Genomic DNA, 21,146 nt, shown 5'->3' with positions numbered 1-21,146 from the left:
AACAAAAAAGAAACTGTGAATAACCAATAACCTTCCTATTTACGACAGGACATGACATGTTTGCTTGTTGAAACAGGACCAAGTAAATAAAACAAAGACCACCCCTGCCAACCCATGTGCTTGGCAGCCCCCCAACTCGGGCTGATGGGGCTGCTGCCACTGAACCCCAAGCTTCTGGCTTTTCAAACTCTCCTGCTCCTTGGTTCAGGGTCCCTGGATCAGACGAGCCTCCCACTAATTCCATTTCTTCAAAATCCTTCTCTTCACAAATTTTTTTTTTTTTTTTTTTGAGACAGAGCCTCAAGCTATCCCCCTGGGTAGAGTGCCATGGCTTCACTGCTCACAGCAACCTCCAACTCCTGGGCTCAAGCGAGTCTCCTGCCTCAGCCTCCCAAGTAGCTAGGACCACAGGTGCCTGCCACAATGCCTGGCTATTTTTTTGTTGCAGCCATCATTGTTGTCTGGTGGGCCGGGGCTGGATTCGAACCCACCACCTTAGGTGTATGTGGCTGGTGCCTTAGCCACTTGAGCCACAGGTGCCGAACCTCTCTTCACAAATTTTACAACTACATTTGATTACTAAAGCAAAAATGACAACTTTGTTAAAGTGGAGGAAATATTTAAGAAAATTATATTATAAAAGAGTCTGAGTAAGGACATAAAGGGAGGTAAGATGTCTACATTTGACTCAGACTGGTAAAATGATGATACCAGTAGGCTGTGATGAGTCACAGATGTACAATGTAAAACCTGGAACAACTGCTAAAATAATCTACAGCTTTCTTCTGCATCTCTGGTCAGAAAACAAAAGTACAAAAATAAATGAAAATAAGAATAGAAAATCTATGCAAGGAGATATACTCACAAACACTAGAAATAAACTGAAGCAGAACCCTAAAATACAACAAGCAAGAAAACAGAAATAAAGAGCAGAGGGAACAACAGAAAATAAAATGTCAGACCTAAGCCTTAACATATCAATAATTAGAATAAACGTAAATGCGCTAAGTACATCAACTGAAAGGCAGAGGCTGGCTTTAAAAAATATGAAAAAAGAAACTGGTGTAAATCTAATAAAACATATACAGAATTTGTACACTGAAAACTGTGCGATGCTGATGGAAGAAAGAAATGAATAAACTATTGACACATGTAACAACTCTCCAGAGAGCTGGGGAGATGATCTACAGATAATCACGCAGAGTGAAAAAAGCCAATCCTGGAAGGTACTACACTGTGTGATTCCATTTCTACTTATATAACATTGCTGAGACGACAAAATTATAGAGGTGGATAAGACCTCCAGTGGTTGCTGGGGGGTGCTGAGGGCGCAGGGGCAGAAGGGAAGCAGGTGTGGCCATAAGAGGAGCTGGAGTGCCCAGTTTTCAAGTCAATACCCTGACTGTGACCCTGCACTATGCTATGCTACCACTGGGGAAACTGGGCAAAGAATGGAAGCAATCTCTCTATATAACTTCTTACAACTGCTTGTGAATCTACAATGATCTCAAAAGAAAAAGTTTAATTAAAAAAGCCAGGTCCCGATGGGGGACCTTTTCTGGGGTAAGAGAACTGTTCTTTGTCACGATGTGGTCACTTGACTTTATATATATATATGTTAAATCTCACTGAATTATATACCTGGTGGTCAGGTGCTCATGTCTGTAATCTCAGCACTTTGGGAGGCTGAGGCAGGTGGATTGCTGGAGCTCAGGAGTTTGAGACCAGCCCACGCAAGAGCAAGACCCTGTCTCTACCGAAAAACAGAAAAAACTATCTGGACATAGTGGCACTCACTTATAGTCCCAGTTACTCCGGAGGCTAAGGCAAGAGGATTGCTCACGTCCAAGAGAGTTTGAGGTTGCTGTGAGCTATGATGTCCTGGCACTCTACCCAGGGCAGCAGAGAGAGAGACCCTGTCTCAAAACAAAATAACACCTATAAAATTATACACCTGGTAATCTGTATAGAAATTAGGCCTCAATAAAGTTGATTTAATAAGACCTCCATAGCCTGAGATTTCTTTGACCCTTCCACAATGCTTGGCGGGGTCCTGTTCCCTTGCCTGTGGCTGTAGGGTACTGAGGGCCCCCAACACCAGTAGAAGACCCAGAGAGTGGTTGCCCAGCTGACTGGAGTGCTCCTGCTAGGAGCCCAAGCTGCCATGTTTGTGAAGAAGCCATGTGCAATGTCACAGCCCCTGCAGGTGCTTGGCTGAGCAGTCTGGGCTGGGAGCCATCCTAGCTAACCAGACGACTGACACAAGAACCAACAATGGCCTATGATCCCATTCCCAGCCTTCACATCTACAGCTGAGGCTCCAGACACCCTGGAGCAGAAAGACTTAATGCCGTCCGTGCTGGGTTCTGCCCACATTCCGACTTACAGAATCCAGGAGCATAAGAAAATGGTGGATTCAAGCTGCTAATTCTGGGGTACTTGTTAGAGATCAGTAGGAATACAACAGCGCAGTCCCATCATCATCTTCATTTTACAGAGAGAAAGAGGTTAAGTCACTTGCCTCAGGTCATACAGCCGTAATGGCACATTTGTCTGTTGTCTCCAAATTTCTTTAAATGTGCACCTCATTAATAAAAACATTTCTGAGGATATACCTTATATATTAATCCTTACAACTCATATAGATTTTAGTTATATAAAAAGTATCCTGGCCAGGCAGGAGGATTGTTTGAGCCCAGGAGTTTGAGGCTGTAGTGAGCTCTGCCACTGTACTTTAACCTGGCAACAGAGCAAGACCCAATCTCAAAAAACAAAACAAAACAAAACAAAAAGTATTCAAAAAAGTGCTTAATCTTACTAAAATCAAACCTCTAGATCTAATGTACAGGTCATCAAAAATGCAGAGACGGAGAAGAAAATTAAATTACTCCAGGAAGAAGCAAATAAGAAGCATTGGACAATAGGACTGGCCACCAACATCATTAAAAACAAAACAAAAGAAAAAAAGAAGTGGAGGTTGAAATACCATTCTAAGTTAAACAAGTAAACGTGGCACCCTTGACTGAAGGATAGTTCACAAATAAAAGTGACTACAAAATGTATTTTGAGGAGGATTAAAGAAACTTCAACGTGGGCAAAGTATTAGATGAAATTAGGACATTATTCAGGGCTGGATGTAGTGGCTCATGCCTGTAATCCCAGCACTCTGGGAGGCCAAGGTAGGTGGACTGCCTGAGCTCAGGAGCTCAAGACCAGGCTGAGCAAGAGTGAAACCCTGTCTCTACTAAAAATACAAAAAAAGAGACATTATTCACTTTTTTTTTTCTTTTTGAGACAGAATCTTACTCTATTGCCCTGGGGCCAGAGTGCTGTGGCTTCATAGCTCAAAGCAACCTCAAACTCTTGGGCTCAAGCAATTCTCCTGCTTCAGACACCTGCTTCAGACTACAGGCACCCACCATAATACTCAGCTAGTTTTTCTATTTTTAGTAGAAAAAACACCTCCCCCTGTAATTCTGCCTCTGCAGAAGGCAGAGCCTCAGATGGTCCCTTCTGCTGACTGAGCCCCAAATCACTGAGCAGCTGAGATTTGGGGCCAACATGGTGCAAACCACTCATTCCTTCACACACCAGATGTTTCCCCTGGATTGACCATCTGGGGCTGGGCCTGGCCAGGGGACAGCAGAGCCTAGGGTCAGCCCCCATGCCTGCTAGCTCCTCCACTTCCACTGCCACATGACCCCCGTTATGCCTGGGCTAGCAGGCTCTAGAGACAACCCCTGACCTCTGGGAGTACAAAATCCTTCAGGATGATGTGAGGGGCCCAAACACACCTCTTCTAACCGTGTGCGCTTCTCAGAAGGTTCTGACCCAGAAGGCTCTGACCCATCGCTGTCATTGCCTGATTGCTCTCCATCCTCCTCTTCATCCCTGAAGATGTCATCATAGGCGGGAACTTCGAGGTCATCGTCTTGTTTAATGAGTAACTTGATCTAAGTTTAAAACAAAAAGCAATCAGGTGCCTCCTGGCTTGACAGAAAAGTATCCATCACAATGTGTACTTCTCCTGCAGAATCTTATCACTTCCTGATTATTAATAGCTGACTCATAGTTTCCTGGACAAATAGATCACTACCTATTTAAGAAGATTTCCAGAATTCTCAGGAATTTTCTTGTTTTCACTACAGCTCAGTGAGGTACTAGAGTTGCGTCACACCCAGTATAGAGATATTATGAAAATCTGAAAAGAATTTTTTGAAAACCATCTATTGTCCAGAAGTCTGGAAAAGCAGCTCCCTCTTATGGCATCAACAAGATGAATGCCCCACTACATATCCTCTGAGAGAGGGCAGGAAGATGTGGGTCCCCTAAGTGCATAGAATGATCTCTAAAACCAACAGCAGGCTGATTACAGGGTGCTTACACCTCCCAGGTCAAGTGAACTCCACAAATACATTCCAAGCATCTCCAAGGATGAGAAGCCATGTTTCTTGTCAAAGATGGATAAAAACACATTTTTTTTTTTTTTTTTTAGACAGAGTCTCACTAGGTTGCCCTTGGTAGAGTGCTGTGGCGTCAGAGCTCACAGCAACCTCAAACTCTTGGGCTTAAGCGACTCTCTTGCCTCAGCCTCCCTAGTAGCTGGGACTACAGGGGCCCACCACAACACCTGGCTATTTTTTGGTTGCAGTTGTTATTGTTTGGCAGGCCCGGGCTGGGTTTGAACCTGCCAGCCCCAGTGTATGTGGCTGGCGCCCTAACCGCTGAGCTACAGATGCCAAGCCAAGAACATATTCTTGTGCTCAGGCTACTCCTACTTCAACAGGGGAGTCAGGTCCATGCCTTGCCCATGACACTCGGTGCAATATTGTTGTTTTTGGAGACAATCTCACTATATTGCCTTCGGTAGAGTGCTATGGCATCATAGTTCACAGCAACCTCCAGCTCTTGGGCCTAGGTGATTCTCTTGCCTTGGCCTCCTGAGTAGCTGGGACTATAGGCACCCACAACACCTGGCCATTTTTTTATTGCAGTGTGGCTGGGGCCGGGTTCCAACCCACCGCCCTCCAGGCCAGTGCCCTACTCACTGAGCCACAGGCGCCACCCCACTTGGTACAATATTATATGTGGCCTGAAAAGCTGTAGACAGGTTGAGGGGAGAGCACAGAAGAGGTGAGGCCACAATGGCCTGGGTACCTGGTTTTCATTGTACACATTCACAACGTTGACTGGCCTGTGAGTGTCACACACAAAGAATATAGTGTCCTCGTCAGGTTGAAGGATGTCCAAGAGGTCTACGTTAGCTCCACAGTTTATGAGAATAAAATAATGGAACTGGAAAAAGAAAGTTTTTTTTTTTTTTTGTAGTTTTTGGCCCGGGCCAGGTTTGAACCCAACACCTCCAGTATATGGGGTTGGCACCCTACTCTTGAGCCACAGGCACCACCCAAAAGAAAGGATATCTTATATATATATATATATATATATATACACACACACACACACACATATATATGTATATATATTTTTTAATTTGCTTTCAATTTCAGCTGATTTTCACTCATGTTAGTTTGAAGTTTTTTTTTTTTTAATTTTATTTTTTCTTTCTTCCTTTAGAGATTCTCTTGCCCTTTGCCTCCCAAGTGGCTGGGATTACAGTGCCTGCCACAGTTCCCGGCTTTTTTTTTGGTAGAGACAGGGTCTCACTCTGGCTCACTCCAGCTCATGCTGGTCTTGAACCTCTGAGCTCACGTGATCCACCCGCCCTGGCCTCCCATAGTGCTAGGACAGCAGGCGTGAGCCACCAGGCCTGGCCTAGAAAGGAGATATTTTAAAGCAACTGCTTTAAGGAGGCCCCTTGCCCAGCACCATGTTAGGCTTCTGTGTCCTGCTAAGACATGTTAAGGCTGAGACACGTTAAGCCCCATGACATGTGGCCAGGCCCAGATGGCAATGGGCTCCAAAAATGGCCCATGCTGGTACTCTAACACACTCTGCGTATTATTTCCACAGTGACACCATGGAGTAGGTCCTGTGGCTCGCCTTGCTTTCTCCGAGATCACAAGGTGCCTGCAGAGGCTCAGCAGGCCCCAATCTCATGCATGGAGCCAAGAAACCAATGAGCAGACTGGGACTTCAAACATGGAGCTGGGAGTTTCCAGATCACATGGCCTCTCAGTGCTAGTAGCATTGCAGAGCTTTAATTCTCAGCAAATACTTTATGGGTCCCTAAATATTAAGTCCTTTACCACACTTTATCACTATAGTGAATTCTTTCCTTATAAATATCAAACCGGCACAGGTTCCTGGCATGATGACAGGAGTTCCAGGTAAGGACTTACCTCTGCCAAAACAGTTCCAGATGTAGCAGAGACTCTAGCGACAGTCTTCCATGCCCTAGCCCTTCCCCGTGGGGGCCACATTAGGTGGAAGGAACCCTGGCCTCTGGTGTTTAAATTCCAAAGGGAGAATTTGCATTCCTAGATTTCAATTTGGAAACTAGGATGCATGTTCTTGAAGAGATAATGTAAAATAGTGGTGCATTTTAAAATAACTTTAGGCCAAAGACTAAATTCCAAGATCTTATAATCAAATTGAAATACAAATTCAAAGTTAGAGGCTGTCCACATTCAGCATCTTTTTTTGGTCTTTTTTGTCTCTACAACTTGAAGATAAACTAGCAGTATATACAGGGCATGTTTTTCTCTTCCACATTGAGAAGTATCATAGCTGGTATTTAAATATACTCCCAACCTATTGTTGGACTAGAAAGAATGTTAAGAAGAAATTGCCATCGAGTACAAAAGCCTAATCATTACAAAATGCATCTTTCATACCTGTGATTTATGCTCAAGAAATGCAGTTTCAAGTTCTTGCCAGCCAGAAACTGGAACCAGTGTGTACTGCACGTGGTCACACTGGAATAGGGCCTGCAGAGAGAGTGTTTTTAAAATCTATCTTATTTAAGATGTCTGCATTACACCTTGAAATGCACCAGGAAAAAAAAACAAACTAGATGGGTTGAGAGACAAAAGACGTGGGATAATGTACAATTAGTGAAATGTTAATGAGAAAAGCTAAGCAGTGAGAATTTGAGTGTTCACCATACCATTCTGTCAACTTTGCTGACTTATAAAAAATTACCTAAGTAAAACTTGGGGAGAAAGGCTAATCCTACTTCCAGGTCTTCTGAGAATTGCCTGGACCCAAACGAATGATTTTCTCTCCCTAAGACCAGTATCCCCTGCTCTGTTTATGGTACCACTATGCCCTCAGATGTCACCAATTCATCTGTCAGACCCCACATTTGAGAGGTCACACTACTGGTCCAAAGGTCTCCCAAATGCAACCAGTTTTTGCCCCAGGTTACTGTAAAACTACAAACTACTCTCCTGGCCTTTTACCTAATCCTTCTCTAACTGACTCAACACTGTACAGACAGGAGGTGTACAAATCCCCGAGTCCTCCGTCTCTCACCTGCTCCCCACCTCCCGTCCTGCTGACTCCCACCCTAAGCTCTCAACTCCCATCCCGGCGCCGAACCCTCCCTGAACCCTCACCTCTCGCCCCGGCTTGCCCTCCCACGGTCCGCAGAACTCACCTGAAGGATCTTGCAAGCGCACAGAGCATCCACGTCCGAGGCCACAAAGAGAAGGACCCTCTGTCCGGGAAAAGCGCGCGGGCTGAGCACCACGACCCGACTCCTGCCCTTCCCCACCCTCCCGGTCACCCCGCGGCCACTCCCCCCATCCCTTCTCCCTGATGAGGACTCTGCCGGGGTCCTGGACTGAGAGTCACCTGGCTCTGGACCACCTCGTAGAAGTCTCTGCGGAAATCGGACACGAACATAGCCACGGCGAGCAGACGCCTTGAGCTCGCTCCAAGACACCTAGAGCCCCGGAGGCGGTCAAGACTCCCGCCAAATTACAGCTCTTCCCAGATTGGCCCAGGGGTCCCCAACCAATAGCTTCTTGGGTCCCAGACTTTTCTCTCTTCTGATGGGACCGCTTAGGGGCGGGCACTACTGTTCCGCCATTCAGGGCTGGAACACTGCGGCCCGCCCCCAAAGATGCGTCATTTCTGAAGCAGGACGTAAACACCATACCCCCGCCCCCCCGCCCCAGCTCCAACTTGTTTTTACCCAGAAACCCAACGAACGGCAGACATCTTTACTTTGGGAAGAGAAGCCTACTACCCGTTGGGAACCCCAGAAGACAAAAATACACTTCTAGCCATAAATTAAATTTAGTTATATATTGAATAACGGTGACAGTTGCATTTTCAATAGGTGCTCGGTCCGGCCAAAAGGAGGATACGTAACTAACTTCCGCCCGAGTCCTTGATGGCTGAAGGAAAGACCGAAAGGTTTACGTGCATTCTGGGTAGTGTAGTCCTCCGGAGAATGGACCCTACTAAATTCGTCTGGAGGGGAGGATTATCAAAACGTAATTTAAAATAATTTTTAATAGAACTCAGACGGGGAACCCAATTAGGAAAGATTATTTTAACACCACTGGTAATAAGGTTTTATAGCCTAGAGCCGTCGTCTTTTTTTTTTTACTTTTTGGAGGCGAAGCTTGGCCGCGGCGCCGCCCCCCGGGTCTCGGGTCCCGCACTTCCGGTGAGCCTCTCGGAGAGTCCCGGCTTCAGTGCGGCCGCGGCAGCTGGCGGAGGGCAGGCGGAGGGCTACTTTCGTAACGTCCTCTGAGAGAAACAGCGTCTGCGAGGCGGTGTTCATCATGGTAAGCGCAGCCGTGTAGGGCTCCGAGGACGAGGAGTGGGGCCGGGGCCCGAGCTTGGCGCGCGGGGCCGGACAGCGGCGGAGATGCCGAGTCACCCAGGCCTAGTCCGGCCTGTCTTGCCGATCCGGGGCGCTCCGAGTGCCAGGAGGACCCTGGACCGTGAACTGCCTCTGGTCACGTCCGCTCGTCTGGTGCTTGGTTAGCGTTCCCTCTCTGTGGGGTAGGAGGGTAGGAGGGAACCGGCGTTCGTGTCCACCCGTGGGTCTCTGAAAGAGCCGGCCACGCAACAGGTGTCCGTGCACACGGAGTGAACGGGAATGCTCTCGGGGGTGGTAGCAGAGGCTGGCGCTGCCCGGGGACTGTCCGCGGGGGACTTCCTCGTGAGCAAGGAAACCCCTCTGTCTCCCCATTTCCGCAGCTCTGTGCCCCCCGGGTTCACGTCTTCGGTTGTGTGGACGGCGATTGTTGTGTTCGGTAATGATACCAACACTAGTTGCTATTTGCTAATACTTTTTCTGCTAGTTTTTCTTTAGCGCCTGCATCTTTAATGCCTCATCACACCTTCTCCCCTTTAATCCCTACAATCCCTTTGGAGGCGAGGATTATTAATATAATTTTAACCAGGAGAAAACTAAGGATGTACAGAGATAGTTTACTGGAGGTTGCAGAAGTGAAGAGGGGAGGTTTGAAGCCAAGTCTGTCTGGCTGCAAAACTCTCTTCTACCTTTCTACAGCATTGCCTTTCTGGAACCTTTTTATTTTAGTAAAAACAAGGAGTGATTATTAGATCTTATCCTGTGTTTGTCATTGTCAAATCACGTTTCTGTTTCCAAGTTTGTTCACTTGGCAGAAACAATACATCGTATGTGCCAAGCAGTGTGCTAAGTATTGGGGTTATGTGGGGATAGCAAGACAGGCGAGGTGGCCGGTGCCTGTAGTCCCAGCTACTCAGGGCGACAGAGTAAGATGCTGTCTCCAAAAAAAAAGGAAACTACTGTGCTAAAGTTTCAGAGAGTCATCCAAGATTTTAGGCAGAAGCATGCTATATTTGCATTTTAGGAAGATAGCTGATTCAGCTCGATAGTTTTGGGATTGCTAATAAATGATTCCGTTAGTGGCTTTCTCTCTATTTAATGTATGTTGGAACCAAGTCAAAAAATATTTGTCTGTTATGGCTTTATTTTTAGACAGAGTCTCACAATGTGGCTCAGGGTAGAGTGCTGTGGCATCACAGCTCACAGCAATCTCTAACTCTTGGGCTTAAGTGATTCTCTTGCCTCAGTCTCCCAAGTAGTTGGGACTACAAGCGCCCAACATAGTGCCAGGCTGTTTTTTTGTTGAAGTTGTCATTGTTGTTTAGCAGGCCCAGGCTGGGTTTGAACCTGCCAGCCTCAGTGCATGTGGCTGGCATCGTAACCACTGTGCTGCAGGCACCGACTCTGTTACAACAAATTGTTTTAATCGTGGTAAAAGAAATATTATCATCATAACCATTTTTACGTGTGTAGTTCAGGAGTGTTTAGTATTTCACATAGTTGTGCGACAGACCTCTAGAACTTTTTCATTTTGCAGAAATAAAACTCTATTCCCATTAAACAATAACTCTCCATTTCCTTTCTCCATAGCCCCTAGCAACCTAATGTTTTCTACTTTCTGTTTTCCATGAATTTGGTTACTCTAGGAGTCCCTAGAGTCTAAGTTAAGTGAATCATTTAAGGGCCAGGCACAACTGCTCACGCCTATAATCCTAGCAATCTGGGAGGTTGAGGCAGGTGGATCACTAAGAGCTCAGGAGTTTGAGACCAGCCTGAGCAAGAGTGATTTAAAAAAGTCTCAGTCTCTACTAAAAATAGAAAAATCAGCTGAGCACTATGGCAGGTGCCCATTGTCCCAGCTGTTTGGGAGGCTGAGGCAAGAGGATCTTTTGAGCCCAAGAGTTTGAGGTTGCTGTGAGCTATGCTGATGCCACAGCACTCTACCAAGGGTAATAGAGTGAGATTCTATCTCAAAAAACAAAACAAAACAGAATAGTGGAGTCATTTAACTTTGGCTTATTTCACTTAGCATAATGTCCTTGAAGTTCATCCGTGTTATAGCATCTGATAGAATCTCCTTCCTTTTTAAGGCTGAATATTGTCTCTATATGCCACATGTTGTTTATTCTTCATCTGTAGGGGTTTCTTCCATCTTTTGGCTATTCTGAATAATGGTGCTACAAATGTGAGTGTGCAGATAATCTCTTGGAGATCTTGCTTTCAATTCTTTTGGATCTATACTTGCTTTGGGAAACTCTCAAACTGTGTCCTTAACACTACAATAATCATCAACACAGAAGGAGACTTTTGTGACCAAATGTGGGCACCAGCTGGGGGTCTTCTAATTGAAGCCTGAAACTGTGTACCTGGAAAAAATGTTAGATCCCACAGAGTGAAGGCCCAGTCCCCAGGCCCCCACAAGTCCAAGCCTCTGGAACTTCTGACTAATCGGCTGCAAGTTGGGGATTCCCATCACCCACTGTTTGGGCTCAGTTAATTTTCTAAAGGCTCACACAACTCAGGGCAACAATTAATTATGTTTATTGTAAAGATACCACAGAGGATACCGATGAAGAAATACATAGGGTGAGGTATGTGGTAGGATTGCACCCACCCTCCAGCACCCTCCCTGTGTTCAGCTATCTAGAAGCTCTCCACACCCAGTCCTCTTGGGTTTTATGATCAGCTGTGTCAAAAATGTGATCAGCCTTCAAGGTGTGGGGATGGGCGCTCTTTGGAATAAGGGCCTTAGGACCTATAATCAGAAAGGTGGGGGAAGATTAAAGTGGGATTTTATATTCTTTTAAAATATCATAGTTACTCCAATGCAATAGTCTCATCTTATCCTTAGTTTTGCTTTTCATGGTTTCAGTTACCCAAGGTCAGCTGTGGTCTGAAAATATTAAGATATTTTGAGAGGAGGGGACCACATCCACGTAACTTTTATTATAGTATGTTATTAAAATTGTTCTGTTTTGTTATTAGTTGTTAATCTCTTGGTGTGCCTAATTTATAAATTAAATTTTATCATATACTGAGGACAGGGGGTGGGGGGCAGCCCTGAAAAAGGTTTGGGACATATTTGGTATGGCCAGCATTATATTTTAATAAGATCACACTTCCTAAAAATGATGGAGACTAGACCCGAGTGATTAGATTGGGCACAGCAGAAAGGATTTGGAGTTTGGCCAGGAAATCAGAGTGGTCAGTACGTGGTGTTCTTCAACACCATTTGGCAGCATCTACTACCTAGAGGTCTTTCATCTTTTGACATGAAGAAATGTGCGTTTGTGGGCGGCGCCTGTGGTTCAGAGGAGTAGGGAGCTGGCCCCATATGCCGGAGGTGGTGGGTTCAAACCCAGTCCTGGCCAAAAACTGGAAAAAAAAAAGTGCATTTGTTCTGTTCTGATGCCCTCTTCTCTTTCTTCCTTCTAGTTCTCCTTCAACATGTTCGACCACCCGATTCCCCGGGTCTTCCAAAACCGCTTCTCCACGCAGTACCGCTGCTTCTCCGTGTCCATGCTAGCGGGGCCTAATGACAGGTCAGATGTGGAGAAAGGAGGGAAGAGTATGTGCTTGTTTTTATTTTGAATAGTCACCTTTACCGCCCTTTCTGTGATGCTTGTAGCCTTCAACAGTCCTGACTTTGCATGTGGGAGCCAGAAGCTAGAATTACTGTGGAAATGGTGCTTGTCTCTGTCTTGCTGACTGGGAGTGGGTGGGGTACTAATTAACTGTTAGATTGTGGCTGGTAGCCATTCAGTTCCCCAAAACAAGATACATCAAGTGAAATTCTTTATGAGAGATCTGTTAAATTCTGGCTATCCTGAAAATACTGTTTAAAACCTTTTTTTGACATAATAGAAATTGCCTTTAGTCTGTTTTTTTCATTTTTACTTTTTTAATACTTCTTAAATGTTCTCTCCACAGTAATTATGCCACCCTCAGCACTGGATCAACTCAGTAAGTATTTTCTTCTAAGTGATTTGGGAGCTGACACAGTGATAAATACTGATACAGTGATACAGTGTAAATACTGACATCAGGAATCGGCATAAGCTCATCTGTGCATCTAGACACAGGTGTCCTTTGTCAACATCTGTTTGTGAATCGTCCCTGGAAGGTACATGACCAGGCCAAAGGGTGGTCCTGACCAGGGCCAGGGATTGTCCAGCTTCACTTCTCCCTTGGGTGCTTCAGGTCCCTCCTCTGTCCCACCCCTGGAGTCTCAGGATTCTGTTAGGATTGAATGAAGTGTGAGCATCAAGTTCCAGGGCAGCAGATGCCATTGGATGGGCTCCCTAGGTCTCCTCTGAATGGAGGAATCAGTCAGTTCACGGGAGGGTGCTACAAGGCAGGGTTTTTTTTGTTTTGTTTTTTTTTTTTTAGGAGAAAGAGTCTCACTTTGTTTTCCTCAGTAGAGTGCTGTGGTGTCATAGCTAACAACAACCTTCAGCTCTTGGGCTTAGGTGATTCTCTTGTCTCAGCCTCCTGAGCAGCTGGGACCACAGGCACCCGCCGCAACACCTGTTGTTGTGGCTGTTTTTTGTTGCAATTTGGCTGGGGCCAGGTTTGAACCTCCCACTCTCTGTATATGGGGCTGGTGCCCTACTCACTGAGCTACAGGTGCCGCCCTGAGGCAGGTTTTTATCTCATGGGCCTTCTTCCCCTAAGCTCCTGGCCCAAGTTCCTGACCCCCACTGCAGTGGCTCCTCGGCATGGCCACACCAAACTTTGGTCTTCACCTAGAAGTCCTTACCAGTGGTGAGAAAGGCCCACAGTTTGTGAGATTGGCCCAGCCTTTCTCTCTTCCCCACCCCCTGAGGCCATGAGAGCAATCTGGAGACCCCATGCTGCAGCCCCAAGCTCCTTGGACATAGAAAATCCCAGTTACAGACAACCCGGGTCATGAACACAGCCATTGCTTTTTGAGATTTAGAGGTGTTTGTGGTGTGAATTCCTCCTATGTAAGGCAGGAGCCTAGAGGTTGTCCAGGGGGATGGGTTCACACTCAATCTTGAGGGCACATGGTGGCAACTCGTGGAGAACAGGCACTGGCCCCACTGTCACTCACATCGGACCCACTGCCCTGCCTGACTCTCCAGTAGTGATCTGGCCTTTCCGAACCTTAGTGTCCTGTTCTTTAACTGGAGACATCTCAGTGGTCAGGAGGTCCTGTAGGAGGAGAGTGAACAGACCAAATCCATCTGATGCCAGCCACAAGGAGGTGACCACTGAGCTAGAACCAGCTATGGCTATACCCAGTGGAGGCCGCCACTCAACCAGCAGGTGCACAGAGCCATGGAGCTCACAGCCCTCAAAAAGACCCTGCTGTCATAGGGGAGGGAATGGCCAGGGCTTCTCCCTTTCCAATGTGCTGACCCAGGAGCCAGGCCCCAGTTGTGACCTCAGCACAACTATCCAGAGAGACTCAGGGACTGGGTCAGTGGGGTGTATATCAGATCAGTCTTCAAACCTTTTTAGTGATGTCAGAAACTCTTTTATAAATGTCCAAAAAAAATCTTACAGGGAGTTGTTTTATAAAATATAGGGTTATTGCTCTGTTTGGACAAGGTGAGGGGTACAGAAGGCTCGGGGGTACCCAGTACAGTTTGAGAGGCATTGGTCTAAGAGACATGGGTTTCTCTTCCACTTGGAACAAGCTCAGACCCAGTTCACCCTGGACCAGCTATGGGTCAGCTCCACAGCTCTACTTCTAAGGAGTGCCCTGGGGATGGAGGGCCTGTGGCCCCATGCTCCAGTATCATGAGCACCCTTGGTAACAGGAGGGAGCGCCTGTCCCCTGCCACCTCCCTCATGAGATTCTGCCTCCGGATGCTCTTCTCTGTAGCCCAGGCTCTTCACTTGGTTTGCTTTATTGAAACTTTCAGGGAGATCCCAGACAGTCTACTTCACCTTTAATGCTGAATGGGACTTTTGTTAATATATTGGGTAAAATGACAAACTAAAGTCTGCCCAGATGGTTGAATCCCCAGACACATCAGCAGCCTGAGTTTGAATCCTGGCCACTCATAAGCTGTGTGGCTCTGGGCATGGTACTTAATCTGCATGCCTTAGTTTCCCCATAGATAAAAGGGAACAGTGATAGTGCTACTCTATTATTCCAGAAAGACTGAACAAGGACTTTGTAGATGGCAAAAACCAGCACCACCATGCATAGCTCCTCAGGCCCCTCCCCCAGGGCCCTGGGTCTCCTTGCCTTCTTGCCCTGTGGTGCTGCCCCTCTCCTGTGCTCCCTGCACCTCCCGAGTCCACATGCCTGCAAATCATGTCTGCTTGCCTCCACCGTCTGTGCACCCCCACCTCAACGACCACCAGAGTGAGGGGACACCCAGCGTCGTGGCCCTGTTGAGAGCCCACAGGCCTGTGTACTAGGTTCAGCCCCATGCAATAGCCTGGCCTAGGCTCCCTTACCTTCCTCACTATCCCTACAGCTATCCTGGCCCTATCTGGTTCGTAAACTGCCAGGGCAACTTTGCTCAGGCTGCCCCTCTGCCTAGAGTTCTCTCCCTGGCCTACCTGCCTGGAGACCAGCCTGGAGAACTCAGCCTCCATGAACCTGTCCTTCTGGCCTTGCCCTGCTTTGCCCACAGCCGCTGAGCATGCTTGTTTTTTTATTTATTTGTTTTGGGACAGGGTCTTGCTCTGTTACCCCAGCTGGAGTGCAGTGACATTGTCATAGCTCACTGCTGACTCCAACTTCTGGGCTCTAGGAATTCTCCTGCTTCAACCTCACGAGTACCTGGACTACAAGTGCACACCACTGTGCCCAGCTAATTTTCCTATTATTTTTTGCAGGGACAGGGTCTATGTTGCTGAGGCTGATCTTGAACTGCTGGCCTCAGGCAGTCCTCTCTCCTTCACCTCTCAGAGTGTCAGGGTCACAGGTGTGAGCCACTACACCTTGTTTTGTTTTCTTTCTCATTTTTCTGTTATAACTAGAAACCTTTAATGGTAGGGATTTTGTCCACTATGTGTTTGGCCTTAAATTATTAATGAATAAGTAAACAAACATCACTTTTTAAAACTGTGATTTCAGGAAATCACAGATCTATGCCAGTGCTGCGTTACTGAGTCTTCACACTTCACAAGCTCCTCTGGGCCATGCCTTGTGCTATCACAGGGAGTGTCATGGGGAAACAGCACCTCCAACCAAGGCGCGCCTAGCGGCTGAGGGGGGATGATCCCTGAGTCTGCATGCCCCAGGGGGCGAGCCTTGGGGATAGGGCTTGTCTTCCCAGGAGCTGTGCCTCACATCCTCTCTCTTCCTTCTAGGCCGACTTAACATCACCTATCCCATGCTCTTCAAACTGACCAATAAGAACTCGGACCGCATGACACACTGTGGCGTGCTGGAGTTTGTGGCTGACGAGGGCATCTGCTACCTCCCACACTGGGTGAGCCGGGCCACCCGGGCTCTGGAGAGTCTATGCCCCTTGGCCTGTCAGGTTGGAGGGCTTTGTAGGCAGGGGCAGCCGCAGCTGTGCATGTGTGAGCCTACATCCGCTCAGGAGGCCTGGCCTCAGAGCACGTGGCTCGGCTGCTCTGACCTTGCCTGGCAAGAGGGGGATCTAGGACAGTCCCCATGCCTGCTCTGTGCTTGGCTGTGAGGTACACATGGGGTGCTCTGCTGTGGGGACAGCCTTTGCTTTGACAGTTTTTCGGCTGGTTGCCCTGAAGTCACAGCCAGACTGTTCATCTGTGATTTCTTGGGTCAGGCTTTTTTAAAATAATGGAGCAAGACCATGTTTTAAGTGGTCTAGTAAGTAAGATATTTAGGATTCTGTGCTGTTTCCATGTGTCACAATGTGTATGTTTTCAGATGCTTGCTTGTGACTGAGCCCTCCAGAAACACTCCCCCAAGTAGCTCTGGGCACAATGCCCTTTTCCTGCATCCGGGCACTCTCTGTGTAGTGTTCTGAAGGAAGTCACTGCAGACTTGGGGTTGGGATATCAAGGGCACCTGCACCATCAAGCTGCCCTGGGCCACACAGAGCTGCCCTGGGGCTACATACCTCTGAGAGGCCAGCAGCAGAAAACCAGTTAATTCCTTTCTCCGAGATGTCATGCCTCCTGGGAACCCTATCTGGGGGGCCTGGAGCCAGCGTGGGGGGGCTGTGTGTGAGGGGGGGCCCTCTGGGTGCAAGTGCCACATGGTGGCCTCAGGGCCGCTCACTGCCTCCACCCCCTCGTCCTCCCCAGTCTGACGTGCTGCCTTCGAAGCCCACAGTGGACCCAGGTGTCCTCTGTGTTGAGGAGTGCGAGCTCCTCAGCCGTTGGACGCCTCTCTTGCGGGTCCCCTGTCACTGGTCAGCACACTGGAGAAGGGGTGGGCTTAATCCTTTATGAAGTTGAGTGGAAGTTCTTCAGGCCCTGCCCTCCTGCACCAGGAGACCTTGCCATTGGCTGCTGGGGTGCTGCCAGGTCCCAGGCCTAGCCAACGCCTCCCCTGTATGAGCACGTGTGCCATGCTGTGTCTTGGTGTCACCCTGCTGGGCGGGCCTGCCTCACCTGGCCTGAGGAGTGCCCTTGCACCTCAAAGCCTAGACACGGCTCACTATCCCCTCCGCCTGCACCCTCCCCAGCTCTTGTGCCCATCCCTGGCTGCTCTTGTGTGTGCCTGCAGGTTTCTCCAGCCCTGAGGCTTGTTCTGCTCAGCCTCTAGAGCACCTGGCACAGAAGCTACTCAACATGGCTGAAACACCAGGCAGTGACTACTCCCCATGCCCCTCTGGAGTGTAGAGGAGAGATAGGAGGTGGTGACACTGAGGGCGCCCTGGACCTTGAAGCTTTGCCTTTAGACCTTGGTGTTTGGTGGCTGTTTGTCAAAGCTCTTGGACCACTTTGGACCAGAAAACAAATTTAATTCCTTTCTCTGAGATGTCATACTTCCTGGGAACCCTATCTGGGGGGCCTGGAGCCAGCGTGGGGTATGAGGCCACCTCTTCCTGGCTGATCTCTTAGCTCTTGGTGTGTGGTATGGGCAGGTGCCTGGTGTCCCCAGCTGCTGTCCCATGGCCACCATGGGATATGTGAGCAAATGCTTTCTCTTGGCTGATGGGAAGTTTCGTTCTAGCCGGAGCTCCTGAGCTTCTTCAGGTCACCTAACCTGGGCTGGCTGTTGTAGCAGGTAAAGTCTTGTAGGCTGGCCTCAACTGTGACCTCTTCATGGGGTTTGTACACATGTTGGGCCAGGTGTGTGCCTACTGATATCTCGCAGGAGCAGAGACAGATTTCCAAAAAAAAGTCTGCCTAAGAGACTATGCATGCATCTGGCTGTGGCAAGCAGACTCAGAGCCTTAAAGCACTTGCACCTCCCCAGGGCCACTAGGATCCATAGCCACCACAGCCAGGCCTCTCCATCCTGCAGGCCTTCCTGTGACGTCTGGCAGAGTCAGTGACCACCTGCTGTTTCTCAGCACGCCTCCCTCCATACACGCTCCCTCCTCTCCTATGTCCTCAGACCCTGATTCTTGGGCTATTAGAGTCATCTCTTAACTGCTGCTCTGGGTGAAGCTCTCCTGAAGGGAATGACCCCTGGGGCTCACTGCAGGGCATCTGGTGTGGGCCGCAGCGAGGTAGTAAGTGGGGCTCTGACAGGCTGGGAAGGCCGTGACTTGATGACTGTTGAGCCGTCAGGGCTCCAATCTGGGTGGCCAGGTTTACAGAGGCTCCCTTATATGATTCTCTCTACTCATAGATGTGTTTGGTATTCTTTTTAAGAAGGTTTCAAATAATAAACACAAAATTCCATCCTAGGACACGCAGGATTTCTCATTCTTGGCCTGTGGCCCGAGTCCTGGCTCCCTGCACACCAGGTGTCCATGGCTCTCATTGGCCATTGTCCACTTTGCTGAGTAGTTTAGTAGAGGCCTGTGGGGGGCTTCTTTGTTGGTTTCTATAAGTCCCATAGGAGACATCTCTGGGGCCTTGCCACTATCCCTTGGCCTCAGCTGTGGTGGGCTGTTCCTGAGCAGTCAGCCTCCCCTTGCACTGTCAGCTCCTCCCTCAAGTGTGGCCCTTTGCCCCATGGTGTTCCTTGCTGTGAGACAGCCTAGAAGTGTAGGGGGTGAGTGCTTGGGGAACACTCTGCCCCTGGGAGGCCCAGTGCCGGTGGCTCGTCTGGGTGGCCAGGCAGAGGCCTTGGTAGCACCTTTATTGGTCTTCCTTCCTTCCATGTCACCTGATTTTTTCCTCCTCTGTAATGCTGTATCATGATTAAATTACATGTCTGGTCTCAGGCTCCTCTTCCAGGAACCCAGGTAGATCAGCCTGTCCTGTGTGCAGACAGCAGCAGTCGTGGAGGCCAGTCAATCCCCAGGAGTCTCATGTGGCCGCTTCTTCCTTTCAGATGATGCAGAACTTGCTCTTAGAAGAAGGGGGCCTGGTCCAGGTGGAGAGTGTCAACCTTCAGGTGGCTACCTACTCCAAATTCCAGCCTCAGAGCCCCGACTTCCTGGACATCACCAACCCGAAAGCCGTGTATCCTTTGGAAATAAAAAGGGTGACAGAGGAGAAGTATGTTGGCAGCCAGTCAACAATAAGCGTTTTGCTGAACCTGCAGCTGCTTTGGGGGCCATATGCTTGTTGGGATTGAAGTTGCTCAGCTGGCAGGTCTCCTTGGCCCTGGCGGAGTGTGCTGTGTGGTCTCAGCCTTGTCTTGTCATGTTCCAGGCACTTCCTGGAGGCTACAGCAGAGCTCCTCTGTGGTTGGGCTGTGCCACTTGCCACACAGCCCAGAGTGCAGGATGTGTCTGATGGAAGGATGGGACAACTCGTATGACTTCACCCCAGTGGTGGGTAGCAGTGATGAGCACGTTTCTGTCTCTTAGTAAGGGAAGGAAGGAGCTAGGTTCTAGTGGACTTTTTTAGGCAGGCATTTGTGTTAGGAAGTAGATGGGCTGGGTGAGGGGTGTGCTGTGCTCTGTGTGTGCTGTGATTGAGCCCACCAGCTCCATGGCCCTGGTTTGCCTTTTTTTTTTTTTGAGACAGTCTTACCTTGTTGCTCTGGGTAGAGTACCATGGTGTCCTAGCTCATAGCAACCTCAAGCTCTTGGGCTTAAGCTATTCTCTAGCCTCAGCCTCCCATGTAGCTGGGACTACAGGCACCCGCCACAATGCCCGGCTATTTTTATTTTATTTTTTGAGATAGAGTCTCACTTTTTAGCTCTCAGTAGAGTGCCATGGTGTCACAGCTCACAGCAGCCTCAAACTCTTAGGCTTAAGTGATTCTGTATCTTCAGCCTCCTGAGTAGCTGGCACCTACCACAACATCTGGCTATTTTTTAGAGACAGGGTCTCGCTCTTGTTCAGGCTGGTCTTGAACCCGTGAACTCAGGCAATCTGTCCGCCTTGGCCTCCCAAGTACTGGGATTACAGGTGTGAGCCACCATGCCTGGCCAAAAAATGCATTCTTAAGAAAAAGACAAAAGCTCAACTGAACAAAATGGAGAGGTAAAAAGTTTAAGAAAAAAAGCGGCCTCCCACCCTGTCAGCCTCCTTTCACCAGGCCATCCTTAGATGTGCTGCTGCTGGTCAGTGGGCCATGTCCTGGGTGCAGATGGCTGTGCTCAGTCCTTTACTGACCCAGTCCTGGACACGATGGCATGTTGGGTTCCCAGCTGGCCAGGTCCTAGATGAGGGGATTGTGTGCACACTGCCTACAGCATCATCAGTGGTGAAGGCTTCCTGTCCCACAGGCGGGGGACGTCCTTCAGAGAGCTGGGTCACTGAGTCTGCAGGTGCTGAGCTTGCGTGGCTGTTGGTGACTGAGAGTGTGGCCTGCCCTGGGTTTTCTCAGGTGTTGGGATGCAGACTCATGCTTTCACAGCGCAGTTGACTTAGTTTGTGGAGAAAGGGAGTCAGTTTCATCATTGGAGAGTTGGCCTGGTGTTCCTTGGTCAGCTGAGGGTCTGGATGAAGCTTTCTTAGTACAGAGCAGAGAAGTACAAGCAATTCTGGATCTGACCCTCGGGCCCTCCAGCTGTAGGGTTAGGGGGAGGCACGAGGGAAGGGCACCCCTGCAGTGTGCCATTTCCTGTGCAGGGGCCGCAAAAGCCTGCCACACTTCCCACAAAGCTGTGTTGTGGAAAGCTTTGAGCAAGAGAAGGGAACCTGGATAACCCTGCTCTGCCAGCCTCTGAGTTAGACTCTGGGAATCCTGGCCAGGATAGGGTATGTCATGGGCAGAGTCTGGAGGCATGCTTCATGTCTGACTTCTATGTACAAAATAGTTCCACAAATTAATGATGATGATGTAGTTAAAATAGTCCATGTGAATAGACATTTCCTTGTGTGGGCATTAGGGTTGCATAGCTTTTAAAAATTTATACTTTCGGCTAGGCGCCTGTGGCTCAAGCGGCTAAGGCGCCAGCCACATACACCTAAG

The 21,146-nt window shown here is 48.6% G+C and overlaps 2 protein-coding genes across 3 annotated transcripts in view; one reads left to right on the top strand and one right to left on the bottom strand.

Moving 5' to 3' along the window:
* The window catches only part of CDC45 (cell division cycle 45), a 41,374-nt gene extending 33,419 nt beyond the window's left edge, over positions 1-7,955 (bottom strand). Inside the window, exons 1-5 of the mRNA XM_003801700.3 lie at positions 7,759-7,955; positions 7,562-7,621; positions 6,798-6,890; positions 5,158-5,295; positions 3,795-3,953 (exon numbers count right to left, since the gene is read on the bottom strand). Of these exons, the coding sequence (XP_003801748.1) occupies positions 3,795-3,953; positions 5,158-5,295; positions 6,798-6,890; positions 7,562-7,621; positions 7,759-7,809 (501 nt within the window). The 5' untranslated portion in view covers positions 7,810-7,955. The remainder of the gene's footprint in view (positions 1-3,794; positions 3,954-5,157; positions 5,296-6,797; positions 6,891-7,561; positions 7,622-7,758) is intronic.
* Positions 7,956-8,587: 632 nt separating this feature from the next.
* UFD1 (ubiquitin recognition factor in ER associated degradation 1) overlaps positions 8,588-21,146 on the top strand; it is a 22,216-nt gene continuing 9,657 nt past the window's right edge. The window contains exons 1-5 of one of the 2 annotated variants that reach the window (XM_003801699.3): positions 8,588-8,702; positions 12,173-12,305; positions 12,668-12,700; positions 16,034-16,155; positions 19,110-19,240. In XM_003801699.3, the coding sequence (XP_003801747.1) occupies positions 8,700-8,702; positions 12,173-12,305; positions 12,668-12,700; positions 16,034-16,155; positions 19,110-19,240 (422 nt within the window). In that variant the 5' untranslated portion in view covers positions 8,588-8,699. Of the gene's footprint in view, positions 8,703-12,172; positions 12,306-12,667; positions 12,701-16,033; positions 16,156-19,109; positions 19,241-21,146 lie in introns of those variants that run through there. The other variant, XM_023508030.1, reaches the window with a different exon arrangement.

This window comes from Otolemur garnettii, unplaced genomic scaffold, assembly GCF_000181295.1.
Source record: "Otolemur garnettii isolate 467f Iridium unplaced genomic scaffold, OtoGar3 scaffold00218, whole genome shotgun sequence".
Classification (NCBI taxonomy): Eukaryota; Metazoa; Chordata; class Mammalia; order Primates; family Galagidae; genus Otolemur; species Otolemur garnettii.
Note: the sequence above shows the minus strand (reverse complement) of the source record. Positions and strands in the feature narration are given on the sequence as shown.